The sequence below is a fragment of the Bicyclus anynana genome, chromosome 18, assembly GCF_947172395.1.
Source record: "Bicyclus anynana chromosome 18, ilBicAnyn1.1, whole genome shotgun sequence".
NCBI lineage: Eukaryota > Metazoa > Arthropoda > Insecta > Lepidoptera > Nymphalidae > Bicyclus > Bicyclus anynana.
This window is the reverse complement of record NC_069100.1, coordinates 3656153-3676574: the sequence shown is the minus strand read 5'-3', so window position 1 is coordinate 3676574 and position 20422 is coordinate 3656153. Positions and strand designations below refer to the sequence as shown.

At 37.5% G+C, this 20422-nt stretch overlaps 1 protein-coding gene and 1 long non-coding RNA gene across 2 annotated transcripts; one reads left to right on the top strand and one right to left on the bottom strand.

Moving 5' to 3' along the window:
* Window positions 1-4207: 4207 nt before the first annotated feature.
* On the bottom strand, window positions 4208-6176 carry LOC112051059 (uncharacterized). Its single transcript, XR_002887210.2, has 2 exons — window positions 6071-6176; window positions 4208-5130 (listed from the first exon to the last, which is right to left on the bottom strand). It is a non-coding gene; the product is annotated as an uncharacterized LOC112051059 (long non-coding RNA).
* A 5352-nt stretch (window positions 6177-11528) lies between these two features.
* Window positions 11529-15038, top strand: LOC128198957 (uncharacterized). The gene is made up of 3 exons (XM_052886960.1): window positions 11529-11552; window positions 12028-12141; window positions 14841-15038. Exons 1-3 carry the CDS (start codon window positions 11529-11531, stop codon window positions 15036-15038), a joined length of 336 nt encoding a protein of 111 aa, XP_052742920.1.
* The last annotated feature ends 5384 nt before the right edge of the window (window positions 15039-20422 follow it).

Sequence of the window (20422 nt, the reverse complement as noted above, 5' to 3'; positions counted from 1 at the left end):
GTCCAATTGATTTTAAGAAGTTATTGACATAAAATAACCATGAAAACTGTTAGGCATTTCAACTGAAATTTCTCTGAACCGTGCTTGGATTACAGTACGATCTACGGTAGTGAACTATGAAGTTGTGTTTTATGTTTGTAATATTTTCATTTTTAGTTATGACAGCCATTACACAGGTTAGTATTCTAAACATATTATTAAGCGGATAAAATATAGGTACTATATTTAATTATTTAATTAATTATATTTTTAGGTAGGTACTAAACGTAGAAATCTATTACAAAATATGTTTTATTACAATAATGAAATAACGGTAGCTACATACGTTCTTTCAGATTTATACACTTTACACAATCTTAGAATTAATGAGTTTATTTGGCTTGTTATATGTTATTGGGCGTAGGTAGGGTATTTGAAAAACTTATAAGTTGCCGTATACTGTAGTTTTGGTAGTTAGGTACCTCTCTAACTTATCACATACAAATACACACAGAGCTGACTGCAAACTATATATATATATATATATATATATATATATAGGTTCTATATAATATATAGTTTGCAGTCAGCGCTGTGTATATATATATATATATATATATATATATATATATATATATATATATATATTTAATTTTTATTCTTTACAAGTTAGCCCTTGATTACAAGCTCATCTGATGGTAAGTGATGATGCAATCTAAGATGTAAGCGGACTAACTTGTGGAGGAGGAGGATGAAAATCCACACCCCCTTTCGATTTCTACACGACATCGTACCGGAACGCTAAATTGCTTGGCGGTACGTCTTTGTCGGTAGGGTAACTAGCCACGGCCGAAGCCTCCCACCAGCCAGACCTGGACCAATTAAGACAAAATGAATCGGCCCAGCCGGGAACCGAACCCAGGACCTCCGTCTTGTAAATCCACCGCGCATACCACTGCGCCACAAAGGCCGCCAAAAATTATGTATAATAATAATCTTGAGGGTCTATTTGAATGAACAGCGCCACAAAAAAGTACAAAATTCTCCTAACAAAATCATACCCAGTCCGATCTTTGTTATCCTTACTCACAGTTAGTACCAACCATAAAACCTTATTACAGTTGGTTTTTGATTCGACATAAACTGGGAAATATAAGGCACCTAGCGCACTAGGTGGCCACGACCAGGTTAGGGTAACTATGCACTGGTGACCAAAGGTCGCCAGTGCGCGCGTCGTAGTTTTGGATTTAATAAGCAATCGTATTAAGCCCCGCACTCTTATAGCAACCAGCAACCAGCGACCAGGGTCCTCATCCAATAGAATGCCGCGCAACCGTGCGTGTGTGGTCGCGAGTGTAGCCGCCATGGCCTGGCCGCTCAGTGCGTAGGTGACTTTAACTGAAGAAACCATATGAACCACCGAGTAGCCGCAGACCGAATAGGAACGACTGGTCGTTGTGACCAAGCTTATAAGTATAGTTCCATCCTAGGCCTCAAAGCGTCGCGGAATAGTCATTGTTTCGCACATTGAGTACGTTATCACTCGTAACACATATTTTCTCTTTATTCATTTGTGGCTTGTGTTTTTACACTTCCAAAATGAACACGAAGGCATAATTAAGGGATTAAAATGAAAAAAAAACAGTTGTTTAAGTCCACGTCCACTCACAGCATGCGCTTGTTACGTAGTAAGATAAGATGGGCGTGTACGTCTTTAGGTAATGACATAAAATTGTGCGTTCTTTATTAGGGAGAGGCCCATCTAACGATTTATATCGATGTATATTTCGCTGTGAGCGTTTGCGCATTAGTCCTGTGACAGCGAATACAGCACGACACCTGACTCATAGGCCTTGATGCTTCGGGGCTGGAAGAAATGGGAACAAGACTCCCGCTATTAATACTCGAGCAAGGAGGTCAAGCTTCGAGGCCCGAACCCCCATCCGACACTTGCGTCGTCGTGTCTCAATGTAGGTCGTGCGGCCCAACCACCTATATAGTTGCGAGGGTAGTTCGTAAGTGAGCTCGAAAATTGACTGTTTCTCGACCGCTCGTGGTCGGGCGCAGGTTTACGTATTTTTAACCTCGACCGGCTTGACCAACAACTTATCGTGGTCGTCTAGTGTGCAAGGAGCCTAATTGGTATCTCTCCATCATCCGTAGCACTGAGTCGCAATAAAAGAGATGTTTCTTTTGTGTCGTATCAGTCTTCTCTTTCAAGTCACTCACTCGATTGTAATGGACCGTAAAAAGGTTCCCAATTCTCGTTAAACTTTTGTTTGATTTATATCTTTAACTGTATTTACTTAGAACTTTTATAATCAGACTAATATAGTGCGAGAATAGGAATCTAGAAATAGTTGAGTTGTGACAGTTTGTTATGCTCATTTCTGGTGTCAAACAGCATTGCTGTGTTTTATTCTGACATGACATCTGACATTAGTCTGTAGAGCGTGTTTTTCGGTGTAATTACAGGTACATAAAGCTCAACATCTACTCATATAACATATTGTCATTTAAGGTATTAAGGTCATTAAAGGTAGCATTTTGTAAGTTATTGCGTGTTTTTATGCAATATAGGTTCGCGCTTTACTACAATTAACAGTGATTAATACATTAATTGATACATTAATGTAGTCTACGTTGGAGCGCTCTTACCTAGAAGAGATGCCTATTCACTCTTGCTTTGAAGGTATTTAAATTTTAAGTGTCAGAAATTATTCAGGGTGTCTTGCTGTCATCATAAGTCAGTCGATGGACGTCCAATACAGGACATGGCCTTTTGTAGGGACTTCCAAACATCACGCAGTGCCCCGCCCACTGCCTGCTTCAGCTTTACGACTCGTTGAGCTATTTCGTTGACTGTAGTTCTTCTGCGGATCTCCTCATTTCTGATTCGATCATGCAGAGATACTCCAAGCATAGCTGGTTCCATTGCCTGTTGTGTGATTCTGAGACTTCTTATGAGCCCCATAGTTAGCGATTAAGTCATAGGTTTTACTGTAACATTAGTGTATTTTAGATAAACTTTCACTTCCCATCAGCGGCCTTATGTATCTCAGTGTACCATTCAAACAATGAGTCACTACACCGATTTTTGTCGTATTTTCGTTTTTGTGATTAATATAGTTATTTCTATGTAATTAGCTTTCAATTTAAAAAAATAAATATCACGTGTCTCAATCGGTGAAGGAAAACATCGTGAGGAAACCTGCATATCAGAGAATTATCTTAATTCTCTACGTGTGTGAAGTCTGCCAATCCGCATTGGGCCAGCGTGGTGGACTATTGGCTTAACCCCTCTCATTCTGAGAGGAGACTCGAGCTCAGCAGTGAGCCGAATATGGGTTGATGACGAATTAGCTTGAATATGTCATTTGACATCATTTTTTGTTTTAACTATCGTTTATCATGAATATTTCAACAAAATTACGTAAATATCAGTTTTTCGTTAAAATAACGTTACTACCCGCTAATATCACTACTACACTAATGTTACTTTACGTTAAATGACGATTATTGTGTCATTTCGTTGAAAACACACTGTTAGACGATTGCAAAAACGAAAATACGATGAAAAGCGATGTAGTGACTGATTACTTGAATTACATAATAACCCTGCAGGTGGGCCATTTGTTTGGTCAATTTTATTACAAATCGGATTGCTGTGTAATTATTTATTTTATCATGGTTTCAGGTGCCCTACGACTATATACCTCTAGGCCGAAAGTCTCGCGATCGTCCGCGACTATTTGCGTCGGATATTAACTTGCACTACGAGCGACTTTACCCTGCGAGACGAAAATATATTGATTAATAAAAAGTGAAAATACTAAGTATATATAACTATAAATGTTTTTAAATTGTTCACAAAAATTTATCGTTTATTTATTTAAGTATTGTAGTTTTTTTTAACCTAAGCTAAAAAAAATATACCTAAAAATAAATATAAAATATTAAAAGACACCAATAAAAATACTCCTCCCACCATTTGCGGGGCTTTAAAGTGCCCAAGCAACCTGATGTCAGGAGTGGGGAACCTTTTTTTTATTCTTTACAAGTTAGTCCTTGCATCTCACCTGATGCAAGGGCTAACGCTTAATCGCTTGGCGATATGTCTTTGTCGGTAGGGTGGTAACTAGCCACGGCCGAAGCCTCCCATCAGCCACAATACATGGTTATAAGTAGGTATTAGGTAGGTAGCGACCAAGAATAAAACATTTATGGACAACAGCACGCTTCTACAATTTATTAACAACCAAAAACACGCAAAAATTCAATTATTACATAATATCACTTTTGATCTATAAATAATTTTCTATAATTAGTGGGATATAGTTACTAGGCGCAAACAACTTACTCTACCATTTTCAGTGGGTATGCCAAGATTGACCACTCAATCCATATTATTTACTCTACAACTAATTCAATTTATATCCAAAAAATCAAAATATTGATAGCAATGCTATGGTTGGCCTTAAAGTAAAGGTAAGAAGAATATTGTCAAAAACTTAAGGTAAAGTCTAGTTTTACTAGGACTTCGATTCCTGCTCTATTTTATTTATTTAATCTCGGATTTTCAGGTTTTGATAGTTACAAAAAATAGTAAAAAAAAATGTTATCAACTTCAGCTACCAAGTAATGGCTCCTTTACACGACATCCGTCTTTACTAGGTTTCAATAAGACATAGACATCGTTAGTCATAATCTGTCAATATTATCTTCGTGGAAAACACCATTTTAGGAAACCCTACCTACAAATTTATTCTATGTATATTTTGGGGACCTAAATAGTATGACTTTATAAGTCCTTCATCTTGTCTCAAGGCCCAATTAACTTTTCATCAAGAATTTAGTGTTAAAATTTCCATCATAATTTTATGCATTATTATTAAACTTTGCTAATTATATTAGCTTATACAAAGGTATCGTCTCCATATCTGTCATCGTTAAGTTCAAGACGCCCTTCAGTGTTTTCTGTTTAGTTATAGAGAAAATAAAATAGGGGTTGGAGGGTGCAGCTTATTGGTGACTGCCGGCGGCTCGCAGGGTAGCAACCAGTTCGTCGAGGTTGACATTGGCAGGTACCGGGGATGCCAGCTCTGCGTATTTGTCGGTGAAGTCCGGAGATCTGTCCTGAGGCTGTTGCGCCTGGAGAATGAAGGAAGGAATGAATGAATAAACGAATGAATGAATGACCATTTATTTGCCCACATTTAATTTACACATAGATTCAGAGTATTATAAACCAAACGATGACTCGCCAAGGCGGTCATGATCCTCAGTCATGAGGCAGACATGACTACAGAGAGAGATTCAGATCAGAACAGCAGGGTCATGTAACTCGGTGTACCATTCAAATAATAAGTCACAACATCGTTTTTCATCGTATTTTTGTAATTGTGATCATCTAACATAGTTATTTCGACGAAATGATCTTGGTTATTCGTAATTGTCGTCAAATGGCAATGATTTTTTTTTGATTTACGATCATCTAACATGGTTCTCGTAATTTTTTTTAGGTTTTCGTTGAAATAATCTTACTACTTTCCACTATCACTTCTTGCTTCCATTTTACGTAAAATGATGATACTTATGTCATTTCATTGAAAAACGTTGTAGTGACTCATTATTTCAATGGTATACCGAGATACATAATAACTTTGCAGATCCAAATAGTTATTTTTAGCCAATATAAATTGTCAGCCTGTTTTAATGACCCACTACAGCAGGCCTCTCTTTTCATAGAAGAGGGGGGATTAAACAAATAAACTATTTAGCGATCACTATTAGATGTTATTATAATAACCGTACATATTGAATTTTTTTTTTAAATTAAACCTTTGAGTGCCCTAGCATCCGTGGTCAGGGCTGCAGATTGAGGAAAACGCATCGTATCAATAACTGCCTTCTGTTGGCCAAGTGCGGAAAAGGCCCGGGAAAAAGAAGAAGAGAAGAAGAACTGCCTTATGTATCGATATTTTACTAGCGGTCAGCTTTGACTTATGTGCACTTCTTCCCTACCCTACCCCTAACCTACCCCTACCGTACCCCTACTCTAAAAAACCAAAGTAAATGTATTCATACATACCATCACGGCGCACAGTAGAGCCACTAAAACAGCGAGTAGTGTGAACCACTGCATGTTGTTATCAATGTGACCCACACGACCAGACGGTGACTTTATATGGGCCACTTGATATCCGTGCAGTTTAATTTGAGTTCACGGTAAACGCTTGTTTAGTTAATCGATGGATATGGTCATATGCTTTAACATGGTGTATGGATGGATAAATAGTGATTAATGTGGCGATACTTTTATAAGTTGACAGTATATAATTGTATTGGCCATTATCAGCCTATTTTTATGGTGTACTACACGACCAGTACCTACATAATAATAATCTATTGCCGTGTGGATTGTTGAGTCAAATTGTTCCCATAGTTGTTTCAGTCAATGGTCAAGCGAAAAGGTTCGACCAACATCGTATGAAGCTTTCGCTTAACTGTTGGATCAAGAGTCGGATACAGAAGGCAGTGATTCTTGAGACGGCGCGTATTGTGAGGAGGTTCCTCACTCTGGAGCCCTGACCACCGGTTGCTTGGGCACTCAAATGTAAAATGGGAGGGTTAATTTGTTTTATAAATTATTAATAGTGTTTGTATTTTTTATTTATATTAACATTGCCAAAAATTAAAAAAAAAGACTAATAAACATATACTAATGTTGCTCGTTTATAGAGAAAAGATTTGATCGTATGTTTGTTTGTTTACATTGAATCTGAAACTATAGAACTGATTTGAAAATTCTTTCACCGTTGGAAAGCTACAAACACTATCCCCGAGTGCTATAGGCAGTATTTTATCCCCGTATTCCTACGGGAACCGGAACCACGGGGGTGAAACTGTCCGGCGTCTGCTAGTGAAGGTATCATCATCATCATTATGAACACATATCCGTCACACTTCTGAGCACGAGTCTCCTCTCAGAATGGGAGGGATAGGCCAATAATCCACTACGCTGGCCCAATGCGGATTGGCAGACTTCACACACGTAGATAATTAAGAAAATTTTCATGTATGCAGGTTTCCTCACGACGTTTTTCCTTCACCGTTTGAGACAAGTGATATTTAATTTCATAAATTCGATTAATAATAATAATAATTTCATAATTTATAATTCATTTCATAATTCGATTGGAACCTATGGAATCGGAGTCAAAGGTCATACCTATCCACTGCGCTATCACTGGCACATGTAAGGTATAAAAAGGTACTATTATAAAAAACAAACATTTATTTAATAATAATAAATCTCAACAAAATATACAACAATCTCAACAATAGCAGACACTGCGAGCACTATACACGCCACGATCCGACTATACGACTTGAGGCGACATATTGTCGTGTCGTCGGGCGAGTCGCGTCGTTGTCGCGTCGTGAGCGCCGCTTTCCATGCTTCCTGAAATAAATCCTTAAAATCCAGCTGACCCATCATGTGACCTTCGACATATATCGTGAAAATGACATATTGTCGACCAATAGCACCGAACCGAATTTTTAACGGCCTCCGTGGCGCAGTGGTATGTGCGGTGGACTTACAAGACGGAGGTCCTGGGTTCGATTCCCGGCTGGGCCGATTGAGGTTTTCTTAATTGGTCCAGGTCTGGCTGGTGGGAGGCTTCGGCCGTGGCTAGTTACCACCCAACCGACAAAGACGTACCGCCAATCGTTTAAGCGTTCCGGTACGATGTCGTGTAGAAACCGAAAAAGGTGTGAATTTTCATCCTCCTCCTAACAAGTTAGCCCGCTTCCATCTTAGATTGCATCATCACTTACAATCAGGTGAGATTGTAATCAAGGGATAACTTGTAATGAATAAAAAAAAGAACCGGAAATATCCTATAGCAACGAAAGAGAGACAGAGATATTTCCGACTTGGCCGCCATTTGTCGATAAATTCTTTTTCGCTTCACGATATTTATGTAATTACACAGGATACTAGAAAACTTTTACATTTGTGTATATAAATTTTATATGCTATATCTTTACTAATATTATAAAGCTGAAGAGTTTGTTTGTTTAATTGAACGCGCTAATCTCAGGAACTACAGGTCCGATTTGAAAAATTCTTTCAGTTTTAGATAGCCCATTAGCTGAGGAAGGCTATAGGCTATATATTATACCCGTATTCATACGGGAACGGGAACCACGTGGGTGAAACCACGCGACGTCAGCTAGTAGTGTATATAGCCTCAGACAACATGTGATATAGCGTAAATATTACGACATACTATCACCTTGCTTACCTATCACTCTGTAGAGTATGTCGCATTTTTTACGGGACATCCTGTATATACACACGCTGTATATCTATATATATCTGCATATCTACAGCCGTATAAGCTGCTAACGGCAAATCCGTGGGTACACGGACTATAATTGTTATCACAACGCCCACTAGTTCCTCTGGTCGTGTGTTGGTCGTGATCGGAAGTCATGCACATCGCGACCAACACACGATCAGTTTTATCGGATGGTGAGTGGCTCGCATTAAACTTACGCGTGACATGGACTCACAAACCTTATCCGGTGCAAACGCCGGGTTCAATTCCTGAGGCATCAATGCCGACTGGGCATTAGCTTCAGTCTGTATTTTCTGCAAAAAGAAGGGAAGGTTTTATTAAAGACTATTTTACATACTTCACTACAAGGTAAAAATATGAGGTGCCAAAGTGAAAATCTGAAATAACTCCACAAAATCTATTAATATTGGTATATTTCATCCGTAAACTCAAAACTCCCGGAAAACTTATCCTCAAAACACCGGAAGACTTTTCAGGTAAATCCACAGAATTGGTACACAATAGCATAAGGTAAAACTTTCAAATGACTGAATTAATGTGGTCACATGAAACAAATAACATAATATTGTAATAAATAACAACACTCCATAAACTAAGAGATAGCAATAAGGAAGACGTTACGACTAGTTATAATTGGTGTACAGTAAAAAGAGCATCAACATTCGCAAATTTATACAAAGGCGTTGTATAATCGACCATTCGACGCGATGTGCCGATAGATGGCAGTGTATGTGAAGTCCGCAACTTTGTATCGCGATATCGAGTGGTTCGTACAAAAGGTATATATGGTGAAGTTTTTTACAATAAACAAGATTCGCATTGGAGCGGCCGAGTGCCTTGGTTGTTTTATTTTCTCTCCGGTGCGGATCCTGAAATTGTACAGGCGTATTTATTTAACTACGTGCACTTTTCCAAGATAGATGTCCTTAGCAAGCATACTGTTTTCAGCTGGTTCCTTAAATCTAACTTGCTACTAAAAGAAAATGTTTCATCGTTAAGTAAAAGCTACAAGCAATCTTTTTAAATGACACGACTTATATATTGAAGCTGAAATTGATGTTGTGTAGGTATTATAAGTTACAGGGAGATATACTGTTGACGTAACCGCTACAAGCAAGGGTTCTTCGCAATAAACGGTCCCTTCCCTTTGTTTTACTGTTCCGTATATAATAAAGGAGTCGGTTTATGAAATCATTATGGTATCATATTATGAGGCTTTACAGCTGGGGAATCTAAAAGTGATGATGACCTATGGTTCCGAGACTTGGTCGCTAACTATGGGCCTCATAAGAAAGTCAGTCACACAGGGGGCGATGGAACGAGCTATATTAGGAGTATCTTAACATAGCTCAACGAGTTGCGAAGCTGAAGTGGCTATGGGCGGGGCACATAGTTCGAAGAGACGATGGACGTTGGGGTCCTAAAGTGCTGGAATGGCGACCCCGCACTAGAAAGCGCAGTGTGGGTCGACCCCCCACCAGGTGGACTGACGACATCAAGCGAGTCGCAGGGATTCGCTGGATGCAGGTGGCTCAGTATCGTGATGTTTGGAAGTCCCTACAAAAGGCCTATGTCCTGCAGTGGACGTCCATCGGCTGATATGATGATGATGATGAATCTAAAAGGGGGAATTTTGTACTTACTCGAACGTGTCAGTATAATGGCGTAACCTTTCATGCTGTTAAGTACCTTCACCAAATTTGAGCCCTCGATATTGGGTATGCTTAGCTTCAGAAATAGCCAACCGTCACGTCAAATAATGTAGGGTGGGTAATGGTTTAGTTAATAGATAAAAAGTATGCATTTGGAAAACCTGACAATTTTATACCATAACTTAGGTATGGTAATTTCCTTGGTTACGTTCAAAAACTCAGATTTTCGAAATATAGTTTATAAAATAATTATTTTGAAGAAAATTTGAGCCCGAGAACAGAAATACGAGGGTTATTATGTTGTCTGTAATAGTAGTAGGTTTGTAGTATTTATTTTACCTTCTATTATCTTTACCTTCTTCCTAACAAAAATTTTCTTCCTTCCCTACATGCAAAGTGAGGATGAATTTTTTATCGTCTATCTGATGGTGTTATTAACAATATTTTTGTGCATAACCTATTAAAAGGCTAACTTAATCTACGGTACCTTATACTGCGCGTAGCCCGACACGCACTTAGCCGGTTTTTTTTAATAAATTGAATCATAGATAAAAATAGACTTACTCCTCTATGGCCCTGTACCATAACAAATAACACTATCAATGAAAGAGTTTTAAACATTGTTCCTTTACAGTTATCCAAACAAAACTGTAGGTATTATCGCGTGTGAAAATCTCATTCCATATTTTGTGGAAAATGGAATATTTATTTTCATTTTCCTATTTATTTTTATTGTAGAGTAAAATATGCTTCAACAATTTATTGGTTTCTGATAGTTATCGCTTTTAAAAAACAATGCTGTGAGGCAGACATGAACAAGTTTGTTTTTTTATTTATTATAGCGGCTGGCGTTTTTGGACAATATGATGAAATTGTAAGTATTTACCCTACTTAGGCTAACGCAAGCCGTGAAAGCCCAGTTGATGGATCTTTGCCTTCGATTTGGAGGGCGTAGATTCAAATCAGATCTCAAACGGTGAAGGAAAGACATCGTGAGGAAGCCTGCATACCTGAGAATTTTCTTAAATATTTTCGTGTGTGAAGTCTGCTTATCCAAATTGGGCCAGCGTGGTGGACTATTAATGAGCCTAAACCCTCATTCTGAGAGGAGACTCATACTCAACCGTGAGCCCAATATGGGTTGTTAATAACAATAAAGCTAACGCAAAACGGCTAGTTTTGTATCTAGCTATCTATGGATAAATTGCCTCGCTGGTCATCTATTTAGTCTGTATGGTTTCGGATGAAGAGGTCCAGGGTTCGAACCCTGGGTCGGGCTGTGAGATAGTAAGTTTTTCTTTTTTCTAAGAAATTTCAAGTTAAATTCTCAGCCTGAAGTTGACATATTGGTAGTATTATACTCCCGTGCCTCGTAGAGCACGTTGAATTTAATATTACTTATCACCCTGAGCCCGCCAACCCGCATTGGACCCGCGTGGTGGCTTTCAGCTCCATATTCGCTCTCCAATTAGGAGAACACCCTATTACCTGAAGTGCTCCCCCAGATACCTAAGAGATGTTTTCCTTAATGCATTCAGATTTTCCCAGTCTGGTAAATTTTTCTTTTAGTGCATACCCCAATCGACAACCTTATGCACGCTAGTGCCTACTCCTGTGGGTCGTTAATATAGGCTCATACTGATGATGATGACCTGTCGAGTTTATTGCTCTTCTCAGCAGAACCTACCTTCAGAACCAGTGGTAGAATCATTACGAAAAAATATAAAAGGCGAAGCAAAGGTCAAAACGACACTGTGCAATTGCACGTTGTAGGGTCAACATCTCCTGAGGATGCTCCGGTTTTGGTGTGAAACGTACGTAGAGAGTATTTTGTCGGACCTGGGTGACGTTGTCGCATGGGTTCGTCGGCTTGATAGCAAAATAAATAAATCATTATATAAGAATCTTTACGTGCAAATATACATACTTGACGCTTCAAAAGTACATGTAAACTAAACTTACATAATCGAAATAAATGTATTTATTTAGATATTTTTTTGTATTTTTGACATGGCTTTTTTTTTCAGTACGCAAAACGCCTGTCGCGACGCAAACGCGACGCGACCGGTGCTCTGGAGATCCGCACCAATCACGCCGACCCCATACACGCCGACGTTAAATACGACCCCCCTCACGACAAGGTACCTACATCTTCTGACAGTAGTGACGGCCTCTCAGGCCTCAGGTTTTTTATTTTATCAATATATATTTTATTAACAAACAAAATACATTTATTTTATATATGAGTAGGTACAAGTATAACAAAATAGGCTACTCGCCTACTGTACAAAATAAGAAGATTTTTTACATAGAGGCAGTTTAGATGCCTAGAAACTCTAATCACATTTTAATTTGAGAAAATAATCTCGTAATCGTAATATTTTTATAAAACAAAATTGTATTTTTATCACCGCAAACGCCAATCATAAACTGTGACGTCATTCGCTACAAGGTATCGGTTTGTGATTGGCGCTTGCGGTGACGTGATATATCACATCACTGCAAACGCCAATCACGCTGTTATCTCTATGAATGACGTCACTTGCTAATGACGGCAAAAAATTTACGTAGATATTTTTTCATTTATATTAATTTTTTTACTGGTTATTATTGACGGGACAAAATAAAATATAGCTTATAATACTTCCATAATTCAGTTTAAACACTGTTTACAAATGAGGCAAGTAGCCTATTCTTTAAACGTATAGTCTTTGAGTCGTAAATTGTAACAAACAAATAAAAATTCAATTAAATATTTCTATTAACTATTACTTAAGATAAATTTACCAAAATGAAATTTAGGACAGATTTAACTATGTTTCGTTTTGTTAATACAAAAGTTGATTTAACTAATAACTCGAATCAAATTATCAATTTTAAAAATTCTTCAAATAAATGTTAAGTAGGTAACTATTTTGGTACCATCACCGCTTAATCTGCCAAATTAAGCTATAAATAAGCTAGGGACGCAATATGCGCCCTCTGAACCCCGTCAATAATTCACAGCCCTGCGCGAGGACTTACCTAGGAAACTTTCCGTCCGATATCGAACCGGGCACCGTGTTTCAGGTAGGCATAATAAAATGTAGACATTCATTTTTCGTAACGTGATAGCCCAGTAAATGACTTCTGCCTTCGATTCGGAGGGTGTACCTCCAACTTTTCAATTACGTGCATTTTATTAATTAAATATCACGTGTCTCAAACGGTGAAGGAAAAACATCATGAGGAAGGAGGAGGAGGAGGGAGGAGAGACTCAACCTGCATACTTGAGCAAACATCGTAAGGAAACCTGCATACTTGAGAATTTTCTTAATTCTCTGCGTGTGTTTGCCAATCCGACTTGGGCTAGTGTTGTGGACTATTAGCCCAACCCCTCTCATTCTGAGAAGAGACTCATGCTCAACAGTGAGCCGAATAATCGTTATCAACCCATATACGGCTCACTGCTGAGCTCGAGTCTCGTCTCAGAATGAGAGGGGTTAGGCCAATAGTCCACCACGCTGGCCCAATGCGGATTGGCAGACTTCACACACGCAGAGAATTAAGAAACTCTCTGGCGTGCAGGTTTCCTCACGATGTTTTTCTTCACCGTTTGTGACACGTGATATTTAATTTCTTGAAATGCACACAACTGAAAATTTGGAGGTGTACCCCGGACCGGATTCGAACCCACACCCTCCGGAATTGGAGGCAGAGGTCATATCCACTGGGCTATCACGTCTACATTGAAAAATCACTCATTTTGAAAAATCACTCACGATGAAAAAATCACTCATTTTGAATTGTGCCTAAGTGGGTACACATATTAGTATGGAAGTAAATTCCATACTAATGTTATAAAGAGGTAAAGTTTGTGGTATTATGGGGGTAATCTAGAAACCTACACAACCGAGTTTGAAAATTCTTTTACCAATGGAAAGCCATGTTTTTTATTATATACTCGTACCTGATAGTTATAAGTCAAAGTATAGTTCAAAGTCACCTTGTTTGACCGTAATTTTACTAAATTGCGGCCAAACAAGGTGACCTACCGGCAAAGACGTACCGCCAAGCGATTTAGCGTTCCGGTACGATGCCGTGTAGAAACCGAAAGGGGTGTGGATTTTCATCCTCCTCCTAACAAGTTAGCCCGCTTCCATCTTAGACTGCATTATCACTTACCAGCAGGTGAGATTGTAGTCAAAGGCTAACTTGTAAAAAACAAAAAAAAAACACATCTTTCATACAAAATTTCGGAAACCATTGACTTGATCAAAGGCAACGTAGTACAGTTAATTAAGCATTTGACATTCTTTATCTGGCAACCCGCAAAACTAAGCAATGCATCAATGTGGAAATTTTTCATCATTTATTTCTTATCCCAATTAAATAACAGATGAGGGCATATATTTCTTATACCGGGTCTCGTACTATATTCATTTAATAACCAACAATAAATTATTGTAGGTACTTTTGTTGCTTTAATTTAATTTAATTTGTATTTTGTTTTTATTTTTTGTTTGTTTTAATTTAATTTGTATTTTTTTATTTTTTTTTGTTTTAATTCAATCTGTATTTTTGTATTTTTGTATTTATGTTTTTTAATTTAATTTAATTTGTATTATTGTAAATTGTTTGTAATATTTTTTAATTTTTAGAATTAAGATATATATTGTAGTTAGATAACATAAACTATGTATTATATTTTTTAAATATTGTAAACGTTATGAAGATCTGTAATAAGTTGAACATTTACCATTGGGCACAACGTATGTAATAAATATGTATACACGATACAATGATCTGCGGTTGGTCTTCCTAAATAAATAAATAAATTAAAGATTTTTTTTTTATTCAGGTAACACCGCCCAAAGACATTTTACAAGGGACATCGTACCGAAAATCTCTGCCTCACACCACAAGACTCGATATAGTTCGCGCGTTGAGCCGCTTGGTGGCGCTACTAGCGCTCTTGTTCACCGCAGTCGTAGAGTTCTACCCTCTGGTTTATAATTTGTATTACATGATATACGATTTTATGTATCCTACATATTGATTAAAAATGTATAATACTTCTTTCTTTATTTCCGAGGTTAGTCTCATAGCCCAAATCATTATTATCAACCCATATTCGGCTTCCTGTTGAGCTCGAGTCTCCTCTCAGAATGAGAGGGGTTAGGCCAATAATCCACCACGCTGGGCCAATGCGATTTGGCAGACTTCACACACGCAGAGAATTTAGAAAATTCTCTGGTATGCAGGTTTCCTCTAATAGCCCAAATGCTCTTTGAATAAATCATATTATTACCGCCAAGCCATTTAGCGTTCCAGTACGATGCCGTGTACAAACAGAAAGGAGTGTGGATTTTCATCCTCTTCCTAACAATTTAGCCCACTTCTATCTTTGATTGCATCATCACTTACCATCAGGTGAGATTGTAGACAAGGGCTAACTTGTAGGTAAAGAATAAAAGAAAATCTCATTTTACTTAATATATCAATTAATACTTATAATATATCTGCACTTATGATAATTGGTCTTTATTTTAATGATTTATAAGACACCTTATTCCAGTCCTCATTTTTTGGTTCATTTGTTATCTTTTTGTTTGTGATATCTGCAAAAGTCACTGTCGAAACCGCGGTAGGCCTCTCCAAGCAGAGCGGGATCGCTTATATTGCGTTCACCTAAGTGCAAGCGAGACATCTTGATGCGCTTGCAACCATTTATACGAACCGGTTTTGTTGAATCCACAGTAGGCCGCACGATACTACTATAGCGCGTGGCGAGCAAACAGGATGGAATAATGCGTTCGAAGTATAATAGAGCGAGATAGAGCGCTAAACTTGACCTTGCTAAAACTTGACATCACATAAAATGCCGGCTCCACATTAGTTAGTGCCGTGAATTTACGCGCGAATTCTCGCCATGAATTCACCCCATGAGTCCATGTCCTCAATATTCACGGGATGCTCGTTTGAAACCCGCCGCGAAATGGACGTACAATCTGCTGCAGCATAACTTTGTTTGCTATGTCACTATACGACACGATTAATTATACGAATGTACGAATTAATGACGTCGTAGGTACATAATGATCGTTATATTTGTATGGGCGTTCAAACAAAATTACTAATATACTTTGTTATTTGTGCGTTTATGTTTATAGTTCATGTAAGGAAGCTAAAACTGTATGAAATTGACCTTATTTACCCGAATGTATCATAATAATTAATACATATATTCAAAACCTAGTCATCATCCCCCGATCGGACTACACTATAAAAAGTTATGCGTGGTTGTAGAATTAACGATATTAAGTTATTCGTAATAAACTCGTCTGCCGGCATCATGCAAAAAATCTTTCTAAGAAATTCGTTGTTTTGCTCACAAATTAGGATAGCACGTGTAGACTGTTTGTTGACCTTGATTAATAAATAATTAGACATTAACATATTCACGGCATATGCTGAGCTGTACACCCGTTTTTTTTTAAGTGTAACAGACAGACGTGCTGTCATAAGAATGGGGTACTGACTGTCTTTAACTTTTAGATATGAATAAAAAAAAATCTTTCTTTCTAACAATTGATGTGTATACAATCAATCAACCTCTATTTTCCTACCCTTAAGGTTTAACTTTTCCAAATTTATATGAGACCTAATTCGAAAAAAAAAAATATCAAGTCCGATTATGATATTTTTTTTAACGTTACACGTGTTCATCAATAAAAAGAAATATACACGTCGAAGTTCTCTCTGTTTCTCGTCAAGTTTATAAAACCTGCTTAAGGGCCCTACTCACACATCTGCCGCAGGGGCAATCTAGGGTGCACGGCGGTTGTGGCGATATCGGGAGTATCTCTACACACTTGCCTGCCGTGCAGTGTTCTAGAATAAGCCGAGCTGAGCACACGTATTGAGAATGGCACCCATATTATCGACCACTCAAAAGATTGGAGTAGCCTTGGCGCTTTCTTTGGTGCTACCTCAAAAAAAAAGGAAAAGGAGATACTGGGTGAAGAAATGGCTACAGAAAAGAAGTGAGTTATGCCACATGAATATTATAAAAGTACACATTTTGATTCTACGCTGTTTGTACGTGCACTCCGTGTGACAGCTGCTGACAAACTGACTGAGAAATTGCCCCAATCGCGCTACACACGCACCGACGGCAGGGACGACTTAGGGATCAAGGATAGTCTCCCGCCCCTGCCGCCCTGCCGCAGGGCCATCCTCCCAAATTGCCCCGGCATGCCTACACACATCACAATTAAGGATGCAATTAAGGGTCATCCCCACTCTTACACCCTAGATTGCCCCTGCGGCAGATGTGTGAGTAGGGCCTTTTAGAGGTACCTGCAATGTACTGGTTTGTATTATGTTACCTTTAAATTATAAAATACGTAAGCTTATAATCTCACTCGGGATATTATAATCTACCGTCATATTGTGAACTGAAAATACTGATTACAATTTAACGTGTTATTTTTCGGTATATTATAGTCTATCGGAAATGAAACCTTATAACGTCAACTTTTGAATTTGCCCCTGATTGGTCGGCCTTACAGCAGACCATTCTATGTCCATAGAGTTAGGAATGAAACACATATTTCAGTTAAATAAAACACTTCAAGAATTGCGACATCACACATTCATTATTTATTATACCTAAAGAGTGCACTAGAATTGTCATGTTCTAACCTAACCTAAATTTAGATTTGACTAAATTATACTTATAATTAACAATAACAATATTTTATTAATAGAAGTACAGTGTATTAAGTGTTTAAAAAAATTTGAAAACACACTTTCGTTGTAATTTTTTACTATTTTTATTATACCCGCTGTAATATTTTTGTAACTCTATGGTAAAATTATCCTGATTGACAATTTAACGGTTTCACGGTAGATTATAATATACCGAAAAATAACACGTTAAATTGTAATCACTATTTTCAGTTCAATATATGACGGTAGATTATAATATCACGAGTGAGATTATAAGCTAACGTATTTTACAATCTAACGGTGACATATTCATTGACAAAATATAAGGCGTAGTACTAGTGGTTGGCGAGAAGCTTACGACTACGATCAAATCAACGCGTCAGTGTTACCAACTCTCCTAAATATTTATCCCTAAAGTTTGTGTCAAAAACCTCTAAAATCGCCTTAATTATTATTAAGTTTTTAAGGAAATAATATGAATAACATAGAAATAATATGCTGTAATATGTTTCAAAAGTCTATATTTAATACAGACAAAATATTAAGTCTTTATCTGAAGATACAGATTTTTTGAAATCATATATCGCTAGGTCAAGAAAGAAATATTAAAATTATCATCAATTTCAAAATATTAAAGAGTCAAAAAATCCTTGAAAATACCCCTAAAAAAATCCCATTTTGCTTATTTGCCCCCTAAATCTGGGGAAAGCCCCTAAGTTGGGAACCCTGCAACCTGTCGTCCGCCGTGGTCCCTCGCCCCCTGCCCCTTACCTTGTTATATCTACTGTGCCCTTACCTCGCCTAAGTCCATGACTTCTTAATTTTTATTCTTATTATTATTCATCAAGATCAACAACAGTCTACACGTGATATCACAATTTGTGAAGAAAACAACGAATTTCTTAGAAACATTTTTTGCATGATGCCGACAGTCGAGTTTATTACGAGCTAGGATAATAACTTAATAGTGTTATATAATAATAGTATTGTTGAGTCAACTATTATTGTTCCGATAGTTGTTTCAGTCAATGGTCTTATAGCAAAAAGCTTCGACCAACACCTTAAGAAGCTTTCGCTTAACTGTTGGATCAAGAATCGGATACATAAAAATTTTAATAAAAAAAATACAACCGACTTCAAAACCTAAAAACGTACCCACTAAACTAAAAAGCGAAAAATAACACATAATATGTTCTACCTGCTGATCAGTATGAAGGCGGTGCTAAGCCGGTGATGTATTAATTCAACCCATGTGAGCATATCTTATAGATTTAGATTTTGCAGACAGCGTTGTTTCATGTGGTCCTGTCAGAAATGGCTTAAATTAAGACAACACCGGCTAAGCACCGCCTTCATACTGATCAGCAGGTAGAACATATTATGTGTTATTTTTCGCTTTTTAGTTTAGTGGGTACGTTTTTAGGTTTTGAAGTCGGTTGTATTTTTTTTATTAAAATTTTTATTATTTTTCAATTTTTAGTGTAAAATGACAGTCACAACCCATCTTGGTACAAAATTCTCAGCAATACAAATTAATCAAGCCCAAGCACAAGGTAGCTACCGTAATCCGTCAAGGGGTTCCCTTCATTGACCTTGTTCTTCATCATCAGACCCCTAATAACAGACACAACTCATCTAGGTAGAAAGTTCTCAGCAATACGAATTAATCAAGGCCAAACACAAGGTAGTTACTGTAAACTGTTAAGGAGTTCCCTTAATTGTCCTTGGTCTTCATCACCAAACCCCTAAATGACAGTCACAACCTATCTATGTGGAAAGTTCTCATTAATACAAATTAATCAAGCCCAAACACAAGGTAACTGCTGTAAATCGCCAAGGAGTTCCCTCGTCTGTTTTATGACTCCATCATCAGATCGATTTTAAACCTTCATAATTTTGTATTTCTCAAAGGTACTAAATGGAAAAGTTTACAAACACACTAGACACCCATATAATTTTCGAAAGTTCCCCTCAATTTCTCCAGGATTCCATCATCAGATCTTGTCATGATGGCAATGGGACCAAATGGGGACTATACCGTTTCAAACAAAAAAAGAATTTTTGAAATCGGTCCAGGCGTCTTTGAGTAATCGGTGTACATACATAAAAAAAAAAAAAAAAAAAATACCGACCGAATTGAGAACCTCCTCCTTTTTGAAGTCGGTTAAAAAGGCAGTGATTCTTGAGACGGCGCGTATTGTGAGGAGGTTCATCACTCTGGAGCCCTGACCACCGGTTGCTTGGGCACTCAAATGTCCCGCAGCGGGAGGGTGAATTATTTTTATAAATTTTTAATAATGTTTTGTATTTTATACCTATATTGTTAAAAATTAAAAAAAAAGAAGTAATAAATAAATGAGAGATTAATTACATAGTATTGTAATGAAGTAATAATATTTTAATCTAATGTATCATTGTATGTAAGCTAAACCAATCAAATCCATGTGATGTCGACACTTAAGCGAGTTTGTCGTTAAATCGAGTGACATATTAACAATGTCTTATATTTAATCTATCGTCTATATTCTTAAATATTTTCGTTTATAATAATAATTGTTTTCAATTTAATGTTAGCAACATAAAGTACCTAATTAATTTTGACGGCCTCCGTGGCGCAGTGGTATGCGCGGTGGATTTACAAGACGGAGGTCCTGGGTTCGATCCCCGGCTGGGCAGATTGAGATATTCTTAATTTGTCCAGGTCTGGCT